This window comes from Carettochelys insculpta, chromosome 7 (assembly GCF_033958435.1).
Source record: "Carettochelys insculpta isolate YL-2023 chromosome 7, ASM3395843v1, whole genome shotgun sequence".
Classification (NCBI taxonomy): Eukaryota; Metazoa; Chordata; order Testudines; family Carettochelyidae; genus Carettochelys; species Carettochelys insculpta.
In genome coordinates, this window is record NC_134143.1 from 41,911,026 (window position 1) to 41,927,956 (window position 16,931).

A 16,931-nucleotide genomic window follows, 5' to 3' on the forward strand; every position below is an offset into this window, starting at 1 on the left:
AACTATTGCATTAACTGAGATAAGAAGAATGTAGCCTGCAGGAACATGGAAGAAATACAGCATTCAGTTAAAGATACCACATAGTATAAATACGGTTTCTTTTGCCTCTTTTTGTGAAGTGTTCTGTTCTACCATTTTACAGTGAGGTTGGGAGTGAAGACATGAGCACCTCTGACCAAAATAAACATTTTTATTCTAAAGTCATTTGCCTGCAGCACCAATCTTTTGCATGACTGCAGAGGCCATGGTATTAATTTGTTAAACTGGCTTAGGATAAAGCAACTACAATGCTTTCATTCCTTTTGCTCATGTGACTTTTGGAGCTGGGTTTTGGGGGGAAGGGTGGAGAAGGAATGAAGAACAGATCAGCCTCTGACAAAACAAAACACTTTTCATAGAAGTTGATGTGGTAGTCTATTTCATCAAAAACAACAAGGGGTCCTGTGGTAACATAAAGACTCACAAATTTATTAGGCATAAGCTTTTGTTGGCTGCAACTCACTTTGTCACGCTGCTGCTACACTACCATTCTCCCATCGGAGGGGCCATGGTAACGAGGCGATTCGAAGCAGGTTAATGAGGCAGTTACATGCATATTTAGTAACTCATTAGCATGATGGCAGCCACATGAACAGACTTCGAATTGCAGATTGACAGTGAAGATAGGGGCAGCTTTGAAATAAGTGCCCCGCTTCTACATTCCCTTACTCCCACAGAACTAGAGCAGAGTAAGGGAATGTCAAAGCAGGACACTTATTTCAAAGCTGCCCCCGTCTTCACTGTCAATCTGCAATTCGAAGTCTGGTCATGCGGCTGCCATTATGCTAATGAGTTACTGAATGTGCATGTTAGCGCCTCATTAGCCTGCTTCGAATTGCCTCATTACCATGGCACTGCCGATGGGAGAATGGTAGTGTAGCAGCACCCTCAGTTGCATGAAGAGGAAGCTTCAGTTTGGCAGGGATACATACATACAGAGATGGGAGTGTTGCATCAGTGCTAATGAGGCTAAATTAAATCAGGGTGGATATAGCCCATTTCCAACAATCAACAAAATGGTAAGAACACCTTAAGGGGGAAGTTATTTACTGTAATGAGACCCATTCCCACCATTCTGATGGTGTCAGTTTTGCACATGAATTCCAGCTCAGCAGTTTCATCCTGCCATCTTTTTGAAGTTTTTTTTTTTGCTCAAGTATGGCAACATTCAAGTCTGTTACTGTGTGTCTCCAAGAAGGTTAAAGTGCTCTCCTACTGGTTTTTGTATGTTACTGTTCCCGATGTCTGATCTGTAACCATTTATTATTTTGCATAGACACACAGTCCTTGTCCAATGGACACGGCAGAGGGGCACTGCTGGAGCACGATGGCATATATCACATTAGTAGATGTGCAGGTGAATGAGCCACTGCTGGTATGACTGATGTGGTTAGGTCCTCTGACGATATCAGTAGTATAGATATGCAGACGGTGTTGGCAACAAGGTTTGGTTCCGGTCTGTGTGTGGCCCCCAACTAAAACCTCTCCAACACAACATCAAGGATCTACAACCTATTCTAGAAGATGATCCCTTGCTCTTACAGACCTTGAGAGGAAAGCCAGCCCTGACTCACAGAGAGATAAACACATACTCACGCAAACTACATACCATGAAACAGGAACACAAATCCAGGAACCAATACCTGCAAAAAACCTGACACCAACAAAATGGGACTGACTAGGGAATGTGAATGGCTAGTTCATGACTAAAATGAATTTTTCCTCTTTAGGTATTCTCACCTTCTTATCAACTGTTCAAAATGGGCCAGATTCACCCTGACTGAATTAGCTTCATTATGTAACACTCCTATCTCTGTACTTATGTAGAAATCATTACCAAACTGAAGCTTCCACATCTTGCATCTGACCAAGTGAGCTGCAGCCCACAAAAGCTTACACACTAATAAATGTTAGTCTTTATGGTGCCACTGGACTCCTCGTTGTTATAACACTTACTGCTATTTACCTTAGAGTTTCACAGCCACAAATCGTTAAAGTAAGTTAGCAGGAACAGCAGCCAGCTAAGGAAGGCTGTGTATGTGCAAGTGATCTAAATTAGCCTAACAAAACAAAACAGCAGAAATATAGCACTTTAAAGACTAACAAAATGATTTACTTGTTAGTCTTTAAAGTGCTACATTTCTGCTGTTTTGTTTCGTTTCATTGGAGTACAGACTAACACAGCTACTTCTCTGTCACTAACTTAAAGGATGCAAAAAAAAAAAAAAAACAAAAAAAACCACTATGACCATTAAGTACCTTGGAAAAATTTTAGTCTAGGACATTCAATCAAGGAAAGGAGCACTTCAGGGAAAATTACATAGCCTGGGGTTTATAAAGTTACTCTTACCTGCTCCTCAGTTTTTCTATGTAATCTACAGACTTTTTGATTTTTTTTTCTCTCACTAATGGAGCGTAAGCAACTCTGTCACACAGGTGTTCCATGCATACGCACAGAAAGAAGACCCTTAGTGAAGGCAGAATTCTTTAAATCAGTTGTAAGGCATTCAGCACTCACCAAGGGCTCCAGGCGTGTTATTTGCTCCCTTGCCTTGCGTAGCTCCTTAAGAACTTTATTCAATTGATGCTGCAATTTCTGGCGATCAAGCTTTTCATTCTCAAAATCTGTAGTACACACTTGGATCTGGTAAATCCAGTGAGAAAAATAAGAAGTTAGATAGCTAGAACTACAGAATATGAATTCCTATTGGAGACAAGCTTCAATTTTTGACTATGGTTGAACACTGATTAAAGTTGCAACACAGTGCTTTAAGGAGGCTTAAAATTCTACTAGTCACCTAATGTTTGCAAACTGTAGTATGATAGCATGTGAATGGGGGTAGGAAACATACCCCACTTCTCAAGGACAGTGTTGTGCAATGCACAAGCCACTGGCCTATGTATAACACCCATTAATACTAGTGACATCTGCACTTGTGTATTGTAAACATGTTTCCCATTAATGTCTATAGAATTTAAGGAGACACAAGACTAAGGAGTTTCACAAGATACTACCCTGTAAAAGAGAGACTTGCTACAAGGCCATTGGAGGTTTATAGATGTAAAAACACCACCACCACCAATCCCACTATATAAATATAGAAAATAGAGGATTAGGCCATTAGCTAAGGAAAACATCTTGTACAAATGTTAAGGTATTTGGACAGAATTTAATCCAACCATGAGTAATGATGTGAGTATACTAAATGATATTTGAAAGGAGTTGAGTACAAATATTTGAAGGTTTCCTCAAAAGGAGAGCTGTTTCCAGAATGCGCACCCTGAGCTTTGAGTCTAGTTTGTGGAACATGAAAAACATCAATCACCCTGTTAGTATATTGTTTAACCCCTCAGGCATAACATTCTCAGCAAGCAGCCTTGTTTACTCTGCTCCCAATTACTATTTCTTACATGGCCATTCGATAGTAAATAGCTGGAAGCAGCTGTTAACCTCTAGTAATTAAAACTGTATTATGTCCTGATGGAAAACTGGTATATAAAATAAATCTTTCAGCATTTCTAAATACATTACCTACTTTCAAAACCTGGGGAGCAAGCCTATTTGTGCCAAATTCAGTGGTACACGCATAGACTCCAATGGGCCAAGAGTTCGCTTGAGGCTCCCTACAATCCACTTTTTGTTTTCACAGGTTGAATGGTTTTCATTTTGTTAAATGTTAGGGGATGAATACACTTCCTCTACATTTTAAGACTAACGATTGAGTTGCTGCATAAAGTTCAACAGCATAAATGGCACAGTTTCTCTCTACACAGTGCTATAAATCAATGTGTCTGTAGGAAGAGATTTTGTAATCTTAAGTGTATGACTATGAACATACTACAGAAGACCATATGGCACAACCTTTGTTTAGAAAATAGAAACTACCGCCACCTCAACATTTTTATCAAAGTGAAACAAAATGACATTGAACAACATCCATACCTGATGCAAGTCTGTTAAACTTGAGTCCCAACACACCCCCCCACATCCCCTTGCCTTTAAAAGGCATTTATTTAAAAAAAGTTGAGCAAGAAGAATTCAGGGTAATATAAAGGAAAAACTATTAACATAAATGTTTTGTTGCAAAAAAGCCATGCATTTGAGTTCGTTCTTAGAGAGCACTGGAGTTAGTTGTTGTTTTATAGACAGATTTTCATTTTAATTGACATAGTGTAGCTGATATTAATAACTGACTTAATTACAAATATTCTGGCATATTCTGCTTAAGGCACTTGATTAATTTTCTTTAGCTGTTACAAATTTGATCTGACAAAATAATTTAGTGATGTGAACAGACAGATTGAGAGCTTATTTATTTAAAGTGGAAGAAGACCTCAGAAATAGAGTTTATTTATACAACAGCAGAGGTTTAAAAATTGTTCGAAAATGTTCATACAATTTCAAAATAGTGTTCAAGCAGAAGTGATTTTATCCAAAGCCTATGTGCAATTAATAAGCCTGCAATTAGACTGAAATAACCCCCAATAATGTTCTACAGAGTACAGCAATAATAGGAAATGTAGTTCTTTAGCTGCACTTTGAGGATATCATTTTAAAATCTCTTATGTGCATAATAAAACTCAAGGACTTTAAGAATCAAACATATTAATATACCTAATTATAACAACTACTACTTTAGAATATAATTTGGTACCTGTTGTTCCAACAAAGCTATCCTGTTGTGTTCTTCCTGTTGTTTTAACAAAGATTTATGAAGAAGCTGAACCTATAATGCAGACAAAAGCCATTTGTAACCATGAAAAGTAATTATTAAATCTCAAAGACTGACTTTTTTTTTAGTAACAGGCTTAACTAGAAGTTTACATATTTCAGCATTACAAGAAATCTCTTGTACACCGTATCCAAGCCAAATGAATTTGCCTGCACTCTTACTCAGTGAAATGAAGTCCAACTGAAGGGGAACAGGTTTCCTGAAAATTTTTATAAGTGATTACAATCTAAATCAATATCCACTGAAGTTAATGGAAAATTTACTGACTTCAACAGGCTTTAGTTCAGGCCCTCAGAGTACAGGAAATTAACTCTGTGTTGCCATGTGCAAATATTCTCCTCCTCCAAGTACCAGGTCCTCAGCCTTGGTAACAGCCACCACCAGGAGCAGACACCAACAAGAAATTTAGCTTCAGTAACTCACACAGCCATAGAAATTTAGCTAAACTCTAAAGCTTTCCCTTGGGCCCACAAAATCCACATGTATGAGGTCTACAGTTTCCTAATTCTGCACCTCCCTTGTCAAGCCTCACACCCAGATTCCTGGTCAATATGCATATTTTCCTCTGTTTAGACCTTATATAGAGTTTTGATCAGCTCTTGCTGATCAGAAGTCCAGAAGAAGTCATACTGTGAGTAATGAAGCAGTACAAATAGTGTTGTGCCCTGTACAAGGAAACCAATATACAATACCTAAAACTGATACTGATAAGAGCATTTCTGCAGGTCTGGCCAAAGCCTAAACTAGTCACAATAAATTACTTGAATTTGAATTGTGCTTTGCATAATAACTACAAGAAGTTTAGTCTTACTCAGATGTTGTTTTAGCCATTGTGCCCATGAAATGTTTGACACAGATGTGAAAGGCTTTCCATCAAATATAACAGTGTAGTCCATAGGTATCATGTTAACAGATAGTTCTGGCAAAACAACTGTACTTTCGCAAGCAATGCTCCCACAAGAGGGAAAAAGCACTAGAATAAAGTAGTGAACAGTTGTGTCAAAAGGTGCTCAGGACTATGGTGATCAGCCAAGTGCAAGCAGAAAGACAGGTGCTTTAAATATTTAATACATAACAATGGATTTTAGTAGACACTTGAGCATATTGAATCACTGAGCTTATGTAGTTGAACCAGGGTAGCTGCTGTGTAGTGTTTTCTCTAAAGGACAGAAATAATTTGTCTGGCATTTGCTTCATAAAAGGTTACCTTTGCATGCACATTGTATCCTGTAGATTTTTAAAGATTCTAATAACTGGTGGTAGTAAGGAAAGTGCTAGAGGCCATTTCATGAGGCCTTTGATGCAAACCCAAAGCAACAAACTGCAAAATATGATCTCACCTTTTTAAAAAAAAAAAAAAAAAAAAGAGCTCTGAAAGTCTGTCTACACTTAAAACACTGAAGTGGTACAGCTGCCTTGCCTTAATGTAGACATAAGGGCTATACCCATGGGAGGGCTTCTCCTGTTGGTGTAGCTGCTCCACCTTCCTAAGGAGTGGAAGCTAAATTGGTGGGAGATTTGTCAAGCCAGGACTGTCTACCTTGGGGATTAAGAAGGCTTAAATACTTTACTCAGGGGGTGTGGGTTTTTCATACCTCTGAGTCACGTACACCAGGCCTAAATGTCAGAAAGCAGTTACTGTTTAAGAGAGTAAAATAGTTTCAAACCAATCTGACCTCCTTTTGTGCTGAAGGAGTTGATATTTTTACTTTTGCTAATGTTATTGAACTCACATATGGGATCTGCTCACCTGAGGTAACAGTTCTTCAGTCTTCTTCTTCTCTTCTTTGAGTTTTTCTCTGAGAGTTTCATTCTCTTGCTTTAACCTCTGCATTTTATCTCCTTTGATTTTATTTTCATCTTTTAGACTCTGCACAGCAACATTGGATTGTGACTCCAATAAACTATTTAAACACTTTACTTCTTGTGTTGTTTCTTCATATTTCTTCTTGAATTCATTAAGTTCAGATCTCAGCTGTGTTACAGTTTGTCTTTCAGTGTCAAGATCATTCTTGGCAGTCAGTAAAAGTCTGTCATAATATTTTTGTTTTTCTTCTTGAAGGTAACCTGCGCAAGACAGAAATCACGAAACAGTGGTTTTCTAAATTATTCTTTAATGACACTGGGCTAGATGTGTACCATACCTTGCAACAGCATTATGCAACCCATATGGTTGCTGGATTCTAGGATGCTGCAAGTTCCAGATCCCTGGGGATACTCAGAGCACAGAGAGCCAGATTCCGTACAGTGCTCATTGCTACAGGCACATTCCCACCAACCCTAACCTGGAAGGGCTTGTAAGAGAACTGCACTTGATTGCTTATGTTGGCTCCAGCAATTCCTGTGTTGGAGGAATTCTCCTACAGCCTCTTGTGTTTCTTATGCGTCTTGCTATACACTAATGCACTGACACAGGGGGCAATGGAGCAGTCCCCACCATCAGCACAGGAGTTTCAACCCTGGATTTAGGTTTCCGAATACAGGTCCTGCAAAACTCCCATTGTTCACATAACTGCTAGGTCAGCATGAACAGGTGAGCCAGACCACCTACTGGTCACATGCTGCCCTCCTCAGTTCCTCCTTGATGTTAGTTGAAGGATTTAGGAGTTTCGTGATCTTGAATGCTGCAGCACAGAATATATTCTTTGAGTGTAAGTGCCAGCTTCCTAGCCAAGGACTACTGCTTACATCGGGGCTTGAAAAGCATACTATACATGCTAAGTATACTAAATATTAGTAAGCCCCAGAACAAGGCTTACTAATGAGGGTAAAAACAGAAGTGTAGTCACGCTCTTGCCTCTGAAGAAAGCCATGTCCTCTGTAATTGAAAAGGAATAAAGAGAGTTCTGTAGTTTCTTGTACACTGTATTTAATTACTGTTTTAAAACGTAACTTACTATTAAGGCCGATCATACTGTGGCAACAATATATGTAGCTATTTAATAAATCCCACAGCACTATTCAAATCTTTTTACTGAAATGTATTTAACCTCTTGGTTTTCCAAAGGGCAAAGATTTTCTTTTGCTTCACCCAGGCTGCTGTGTTGAGGGATGGGGGATTTGTCTCTAGTACTCTTAGCTTTTCAGCTGCTTCAAGGGAGGAATTTCCGCTACTCCACCTCTCCCTCCACAGGCTCTCTTTGGATACCCCTTCTGAGAATACTCCCAATGCCATCCCCTGCTGTGGCTTATGGTGACCATCAGCAGCCCATGCATAATAAACCTCACTCAAATGTCATTTTCATTACTATCCTTAAGAATCTATGAAGCCAGCAATGGAAATTTACAGCTCTAAAGGCAACAGAGGGGTAGCTGGGTTAGTCTGTATCCTAACAAAACAAAAAAGCAGTCATGTATCACTTTAAAGATTAACAAAATAATGTATTAGGTGATGAGCTTTCGTGCGGCAAACCCACCTCTACAGATATGGAGATAGTGCTGTACTAGAAACATATATGAAAGCTCATCACTTAATACATTATTTTGTTAGTCTTTAAAGTGCTACATGACTGCTTTGTTTTGTTAGCACTGAAAGGTGTTGGGTTACAGCCTGAAGAACAGAGCAGTGCATTGGTTTCAGCTCACTTTGGCTTTGAAAGGTTCTCATCATAAGGACTAGAAAATTTTCTTATTTAAAATTTAGTTTCCACAGCAAATGACACACCCTGAAAAGGGGTCTCTTTGCCTGGAATGAGGATTTTTCAGTTCCTGTCTTATATTTGCATTGGGTGGAACACCTGCTTTGGCAGTTCAGAAAGAGACAGATCTTTAAAAGGACACTGCTCCTGGATTCCAGTTGTGTTTATAGCATATCCATCTCTGACTTGGATACTAGGAATCTTATAAAAGTGAAACTAACTCTACTCCTCACTAGCTGTTTTTCCTTTATTCATCCAGGGCTTTGTTGTTACTGAAAAGATTGGAGAAGAGCATCCAGAAAGGAAAGCCCCAGTGAACAGATCCCTTATGCCTGTGTTTAGTGCCCCTCATAAGCTTTCTAAAAGCAGCAGCAGCAGCAGCAGCATGAAATTAACAGGAATGATCATTTTATTGCTTCCCATAGGGATTGGAATAGCACCTATGAAATCAATACATGGTGGGCTTCTCTACACTACCACCTTCCTTCAAAGGAAGGAAGGAAGGATGGTAATTAGGGTGTTGGGAGTTTACTAATGAAGTGCTGCCATGCATAGGTAGCACTTCACTAAGCAAATTCCCCCACACGGCAACTCCAAAAAGTTTTAAACTTCAAAGTACCAGCATCCGTCTAGCCGCAGCTCACCCGCCAGTACTTCGAAGTGTCAGGGCAACTTTGACGTACCGGGGTGTGAGCCGCGGCTAGACGCATGCCGGTACTTTGAAGTTTAAAAGTTTGGAGTTGCCGTGTGGGGGAATTTGCTTAGTGAAGTGCTGCCTATGCATGGCAGCACTTCATTAGTAAACTCCCAAACACCCTAATTACCATCCTTCCTTCCTTCGAAGGAAGGTGGTAGTATAGACACAGCTGGTGATTTTCACTGTGATCCAACATAGCAAAGTCATGAAAAAAGTAGAAATTAATTTGACTAAAGAGTAGCTCTATTCAGTCAAAATTTAGTGGCAGGATTTGAAAATACATCATTCAACTGAAAGGTAGAATTAAAGGAAGTTATCCATGTAAAGTTTTACTCTGAACAGAAAATATACCTGAAAAACTGAAAAGTGGCATGCTTAGCTCAGGACAATGGCACTACAGGGCACCAGTATATTATTCATAATACTCAAATCTGGTTTCTCAAGTAGTGTGTAGTGCTGATAGAATTCTCAGTTAAAGTAGCCAAGCGTATTTAGGTAGCCTAAGTACTTTTCATACATACGGCAATCAGTCCTGTATTTGGGGACTCTGCTTGGATCGCACCAGAATTTCTTTTTGACTGGCACCATTTGTTCAAATCTATAAGTAATCTAATCCAAATTAAATTTAGATATACCTATGTTGTGAAAAAAAATCTAACTACTTTATATAATACCAAGAATTCCAAGAAGAGGTGTACTGTTTTTAGAACAGATTGCCACTATTTATTGGTATCTGAACTGGTAGCTAATATTTAAAAGACCTGAATCAATAAGCAGGTTTTGGAAAATGCAAATATGTCTTTGGATTAACCAGGTTATATAGCAGGATAGGTAAGTGACAGGCCACAATAATATTCCAGTGATGACTTGAAGAAGCCATTATGATTTCATTATAAGAGTTAAAGTTCACATTTCATTTATATTAGGAAAACAGACTGGGTGCAGATGCATAGGAGGGCCTTGATCTTTCTCTGACTGTGGCTTTACTTTTAAGGACTTTGCTTTGTAATATTAAAGGTCAATGGGAGCATCTGTTTGAAGCAATGGTAACGTGGAGCTCTCCTGTGAGGGAGCCTTTAATTTTGACTTTGTACCACAACACATGTGCCACAGCAAGAGAGCATTATCAAAAGCTCATCCATGCAGATTAACATCCAGGTGATTTTATTTTCTTAACCAAGGCAAAGGCATCCCTCACATGGAAAGTTAGAGAATCATGGTGAAGCAGTTCCTTAGTTTTGCTTGGTTATTTGATACATTGGAAAGGTGGGCACATGCAGCATGTACAAAGTAATCAGAGAACATCCTAGTGACCTTTGGCTCCAAGTATTTTTGGTCATTTCATGTCTAATGTGAGATGAGTTGAAAGCTGCACAACTCCGGTCTCTGTACTAGTTTTGCATCAGCAACTATTTATCTCTAACTGATCAGCTATGCACCTGACATCAGTTAACTATCAGCTGTGCTCTTAAGGTTCCTCCTGCTCTTTAGTTTATTAGGTATCTGGTCACTTCTTGCAAGATAGCTAATTCTACTACTTAACTAACAAAGACATTCTTAAGGACGATGGGTAAATCAGTAAGAAAAGCTATTCACGTGGGGTGTGTCTACACGGGCACAAATCTTTGAAATAGCCATGCTAATGGCCATTTTGAAGATTACTAATGAGATGCTGAATTGAATATTCAGTGCCTCATTAGCATTAGGACGCTTCCAGCCATGGGGCTTTGAACGCGCCGCTTTCGAAAGCGCACAGCTCGGTGCGGCTACACAGAGGTCCTTTTTGAAAGGACCCTGCACCTTTCGAAATCCCCTTATCCCACTCACTGATCGGAATAAGGGGATTTCGAAAGGAGCAGGGTCCTTTCGGAAAGGACCCCCGTGTAGCAGCACTGAGCTGCGCGCTTTCAAAAGTGGTGCTTTCAAAGCGCTGCGGCCGGAAGCGTCCTAATGCTAATGAGGCGCTGAATATTCAATTCAGTGCCTCATAAGTAATCTTCGAAATATGGCTATTTCGAAGATTTGTGCCCGTGTAGCATCAGCCGTGATGTGATAGATATGGACATCTTGACAAAGGTTTTTTTTAGTTATGTCACATGTAGAATATAGTTTCTTGACTATTTCTTTTTTTACATTTCCCTTTCCAGTATGTTTGTCAGCTGATCTCTTCAGATCACTGTACACCCAAATCTTGGCCATCTATTTCATCCCATTCATTACCATGTTTTTGGTCAGGTAGAGATCTAGTCTCCTTAGAGGGACAGGTTCTTTATCAAGTGCATATTCTCTGATGTCCACACTATTAGTTTCTGTGGCTAATCTCGTTGGAAATACAGTTCCCCCCAAAAAAGGTCAGGTTATCTGTTTGTTTGTTGCACCTTCATATATGTTTTCCTGCCACAAAGCAGTAACCCACTATAGCCTGCTTAATGCAAGACGGACATATGGACAACGTATGTAGCACTGAATGAGATCCATCATGGATTCCCTGTTCATTTTCACTCTTTTCTTTCTCCACAAAACAGGTGTACTGGGTTGGCTCCTTTAAAAGGTGTAGTGGTGCACGTCTGCAACTCCTAATGTTATATATACTAGCAAGAGGTCCTTCCAGCAAAGGATCACCAAATTTATACTAGCCCATGCCCTTTAGCTCAGTAGCCAAACAGCAGCTCCTGAGATGGCAGTTCTGAAAACACAAATGTACTGAGTGAAGGGACAGTTTATACCTTGGAATATTTAATTGCAGTTATAGGAAGGAGTCGCTTAACCAATCACAGCAGTACACAAGGGAAAAGAACAGGGATATCCCATTTGTTCTCTGGGGAGGACCAGACATTGTTTTATGAGATGGGGTGGGCGCTGGAGCTTGCTTACAATTACCCAATCACAGCAGATGTCCAAGTGATACCAATAGGATGTTTATTTGCACAAAGATCAATAGGTGAAATGTGGCATCCTTGATTCAGTACTTTAGTCTTTTGCATCATTCATTGAGAAGATACAACTCTCCTTAAAGGACCACCATTACTTTTCTCTTTCTTTCTTTCTTTTTCTTTTTCTACTCTATCTTTGAGTCTTCACTCTTACCTTCCTCCTCACTCCACCCAGCATTTCCAAACTCCTAAGCGCATTGGTTTCACCAAAACTCTTCCTCATTCCATCCACAAAACCAAATGAAATAGTATTAACTTTCTAAATTTCAAAAGGCTTTAGAGCAGGAGTGGGTAATACTTTTTGAGGTGGAGGCCTTCCAAGATTTTGGTAAGCAGCCAAATGCCATACTTTTCCATAGAGGGGTGTGGGGTCTGGGACAATGGTGGGTGCAGAAGGGAGCTTGGGGTAAGGGACTAGGGTGCAGGATAGAGTGTGGGGTCTAAGAAGGATTTTGGGTGAAGGAGGGTATCATGGGCAGGAGAGGATTCTGGCCTGCAGAAGGGGTACAGGAGGGAGTACACAGCCTGGGAGGGAGTTGTGACCTGGGGAAGAGGGGTTCCTGAAGGTTTGGGTGGTGACCTAGGGCAGGGAACTGGGGAAAGGGATGGCGTGGGGAGCATGTGCTGAAAGATTCTGCTAGGTACAGCTGAGTGCAGCACAAATTTCTTAGCTCCCAGTGGCCAATTGCTGACTAATAAGAGCCGAGAGATTTTGCTGGAAGCAGAGGAAAATGTACAAAACCAGCCAATGGGACCTGAGAGTTTTAGCTGGGGGTGGAGGCAGTGGAGCACAAAATTTCTCAACTCTCAGTGGCCAGTTTCTGGCTGCTGGCAGGCAGGGAAGCCTGCCTGAGAGTGCTGCTGTTCAGGAGCTGCTTAGGTAAGCGTTTCCCAGCTACAGCCTCCCTCTGGTATGCCATCCCCTCCCAAATCTCAACTCCCTCCCTCCTACACTCCTCTCCCATACCCTCCAAGACCCTGCATCCCACTACTCTGCCCCAGGTCACAACCCCTCCTTCACCTAGACGCTTTCGGGCAACACACACTATCCTGCACTCTAGCCTCTTAGCCCAAGCTCCCTTCTGCACTCAATCTCCATCTCAGAACTCACAAACCATAGAAAAATTGTGACCTTTGACCACTTACCAAAACTTTGGAGTGGCTTTGCATTACAAATTGTTGCCCACACCTGTGCTACATGGACGCAAGCCTAGGTTTTAGCCAACATTTGAGGCATGGTCCACCCTCGCTTTTTAGACATTCAGATCAAGCAACTGCCAGTGACTGATCAACACCATTTTGCAGAAAAGTTTTGTGCTGTAAAAATTGTTAGTTCTTAGGTCCGCAAATACTACCTATGAGTCATTTTACAAGGTGTATTTTAGAAAATTAAATCCACACCTAAGCAATAATTCAATACATTCACAATACTGCTTAGAAGTATAACATGCAGAATGGGTGGCATAATGTTTGCTTAAAAGAGCACTACTTATGCAAACAAAAAGGATGCCAAGTTACCATCAAGAAAACGTCCACCTAGAAGTCTGATTGATGACTTTTTATGGCAAGATTACCCTTAAGCAATAAAAAGCATTTCCTTGGCACACACTGAAGGAACAGCACGAAACTCAGAGAATTCAGTTTTGAGTGTAGCTAGATAGCAATGAACTCTTGCCAAGTCTGGTAAGTATAATCCTCTTCCTCATCTTTCAGTATGAAGGAACTGAAGAGATTAGGAAATACTTAAATTCTATATAAAAATTAGTGATTTTCTTTTGTGTCATTTCTCAGACTTATTCTATCACATCATAATACAGGCTGAAAGTCCAAAATCTGTGATTCTCTCGTGCAGCAACGTCCATGGACCGGCAAGACCCTGGCTCTTCCTGGTTCAGAGAGTCCTGGCACTGGGAGGGAAGGGGTCAGCTAGACCAGCGGCCAGAGCCCAGGGCAGGGCAGACACAGCTGGGCTGGCAGCAAGTCTCACCCCAGGAGTAGTGGCCAGGACTGGGAAACTGGCAGTGCAGGCCAGCGAGTGGCAGTTCATGGCCAGGAGCAGGTGGGAAGCTGTTGCTGGGGCAGGGCAGGATGTCACGGCCCAGTAAGCTGCGGCTGGAGGTAGGTGGGAAGCCATGGCCCTGGGAAGAGTGTGGCTAGGGCCAGAAGCAGGAGGGCGGGAAGCCATGGCTGGGGCCAGGAAATGGCAGCTAGTGGCTGAAGAGCCTGCACGGGTCAGGAAGCTGCAGGTGACAGTTGGGGTGGGGTGGGAGTGGGGGCTAAGCCCTGGGGCAGAGGCTGGAGTGCCATCGGGGAGACACTGACCTCCGCTGGTGTGTGACTGCTCAGGCCCTGAGGGTGTTGGACTGGGGAGTTTCAACCTGTACTGTATAACTCAAGACACGAGAGGGGGAAGCGCAATCTTAATAGACCCAGTTGTGTGGGTGAAAGACAAGCTTTCAAGTGCCAGAGGGCTCTTCTTCCAATCTGTTAGGAAGAACTATGTGGAGCCTGAATCTTGTCTCTTGGTCCAATAAGAAAAATTATTTTCACCCTCTTATACCCTGGGTCCCAACACTGCTACAGCAATACTGCAAACAAACAATCATATAAACCTAAAAATTTTTGTCCTCTTTTGAAGAAAATTTTAAATTAATACCTTCTGCAGTGGCCTCTTTTGCCTGCAGTTGGTTAACTGTTTCTAACTGCTGTTCAAGTTCAAAGATCCTTGCCAACAGGCCCCTGACATATGCCTCACGCTGCTGGTCATATAACAGCCACTGCTGGTTTTTTTCCAGAGCCTTCATGTAGGGGGAAAAAAAAACAGTATTAGTCACATTTTTAAAACATTACCATCCTATTTTCTTTCCAATACTCAAAAATACAGCCAAGGAAAGCTAGTTAATTTCTAGTTTGCAAGATCTAGTAACTTTTTTGTATTTTGGAATTTCAGTTTTATATTGACATCTCTGCTGTGTGTCATATAGTAAAAGGATAAATGAGTTTGTTGAAGTGTTTTCGAAGGCCACAATCTGCATTTACCTACACATGCATTAGGTGTGCTAGTACAGATTAGTTTAGCTGTTAGAGTAGAAAAGGTTACTTAAAGCCAGGGATTGAGGAGTTAATTTAAAATGAAAGAATGATTAATCCTTTTTGGAAAGACTGATTTAAAGAATAGTCCCTCAGGACAGAATAAACCAAAGCTGAAGTTTACATCATGTCATTCTTGAAACAGAATGTTCCACTTGAAAGAAAAAGTTTGCAAAAATGAGAACTTTGGGTTTTTCAGGTTTTGATATATAAAATGTACCTTATATAATCAGTCCCCAAACATTCAGGAAGTAATCTTCTTTATGGAGGAGGACACAAATTAAAAATTTTGTAATAAGTTAAAATTTGAGCAGATCTCAAACTCAGGATATCAGAAAGCTACTCACAGATTTAACTATGGAAAGTAGTCTTATTTCCATAGCATAAATTAATACCCCCAAACATTTAATGTTATCAAATTACTTCAAATGACCCACATATACCAATACAGCCTTTTTTTCCCCAAGGTGACATCTCTCTCCCTTAGAGTGAAACAATACAGGCTTAATAAAAATCTGTATTTGCTCTTTGATACACTACATATTGACAGATGTCTCCCATTTACTTAAGTGAAAAGTCTGTACCATAAACATCATAACATAAGATGAAGAGCAAGAATACTGAAGTTTCAGGATGCAAGCAGGGGCACTGGAACAATTTTTGGAATAGGTGTGCTGAGCTGCCCTTCCCTCTATCTGCAACCCTCACCACTTCCTAGAGCTGGGTCCAGTACCTGAGCCTGGAGGCCAGGACCCTAGGTGGCAGACAGGTAGGGCTGGGACGCCCAAAACCTGGGAGTGCTATACTCATACTTATACTCACCTATGGATGCAAGTTTCCCTAAATGTACATTCTCTTGCCGTACAGAACCTTTTCTCTACCCACATATCTTCAACAGAAGTTGTTTTGCCAATTCTGAGACCAATGTTTCCTATCTAATATTCCTGAGGAAATTCTGATCCAAAACCCAGAACTTCTGTGTACACTATTTTCTGCAAAATTCTGCCTATTTTAATTTGTCAATAAATAAATGTGGCTGTTCCAGCATGGCAAGGGGGAGCATAGGCCACAGGCTACATGGGGGTGGAAGGTCACAGAATTTAATATAATATTTACAAGCGTGTGTTACCACAACACAACTCAGTTTTCCAGGTCCTAAACTTAAACCAAATCAGCTGCTTGTTGGCAGTACTATATAGCTACCTAGCTACAAAATGCTCCAAACAAATGTAAAGTAGGTGATGCAATGTTCCAAGACTAAGATAACTTGGGTGACCTGATATAGCCAGTACAGATGGATTTTCCTTACAAGATCAGCCAAGGGTTGCTTCTCTTATAATGCAGGTTACAGCAATGCATATTAAAATGTTAAAAGAGGACATTCAATGTTTGCATAACATTATTTCAATACATGAAGTGTGTAAAATTAGTTACAAGGGTGTGTCCACTACTATTGATTCTCAGATAAAACATTTAGCCTTTCCCAAGAGGTCTTAACTCTAGTAGAGTTTGGAAATGCCAAATAAAGTTGTAACACACTCACACTTATTATTCTGTTTAAGAAAGGAGCAACAGTGCAATACTGTTTGGGAGGTAGGCACTGTACAAACTTATGTCCATTTGAAATCATGGAGAGGTGGTAATAAAAAAAAAGGGACACCTAAGAGATTAAATAACTTGCCTAAGACCATATGAGCCAGTAGCAAAGCCAATTGCTTGCTTTTAGTCCAGTATTCAAAACATAAAAGCAACAAGCAATGTGGTCTCAGTTAATGGTTTTTCAAACTTAGGTTTTAGTGCC

General features: G+C 40.6%; 1 protein-coding gene across 2 annotated transcripts in view; it reads right to left on the reverse strand.

Annotated features, from left to right (window-relative positions):
- CEP55 (centrosomal protein 55) overlaps window positions 1–16,931 on the reverse strand; it is a 37,649-nt gene that overhangs the window by 593 nt on the left and 20,125 nt on the right. For both annotated transcript variants that reach the window (XM_074999569.1, XM_074999568.1), the window contains 4 exons: window positions 14,697–14,838; window positions 6,523–6,839; window positions 4,695–4,766; window positions 2,558–2,683 (listed from right to left, as the gene is read on the reverse strand). In XM_074999569.1, coding sequence (XP_074855670.1) covers window positions 2,558–2,683; window positions 4,695–4,766; window positions 6,523–6,839; window positions 14,697–14,838 — 657 coding nt within the window. The remainder of the gene's footprint in view (window positions 1–2,557; window positions 2,684–4,694; window positions 4,767–6,522; window positions 6,840–14,696; window positions 14,839–16,931) is intronic.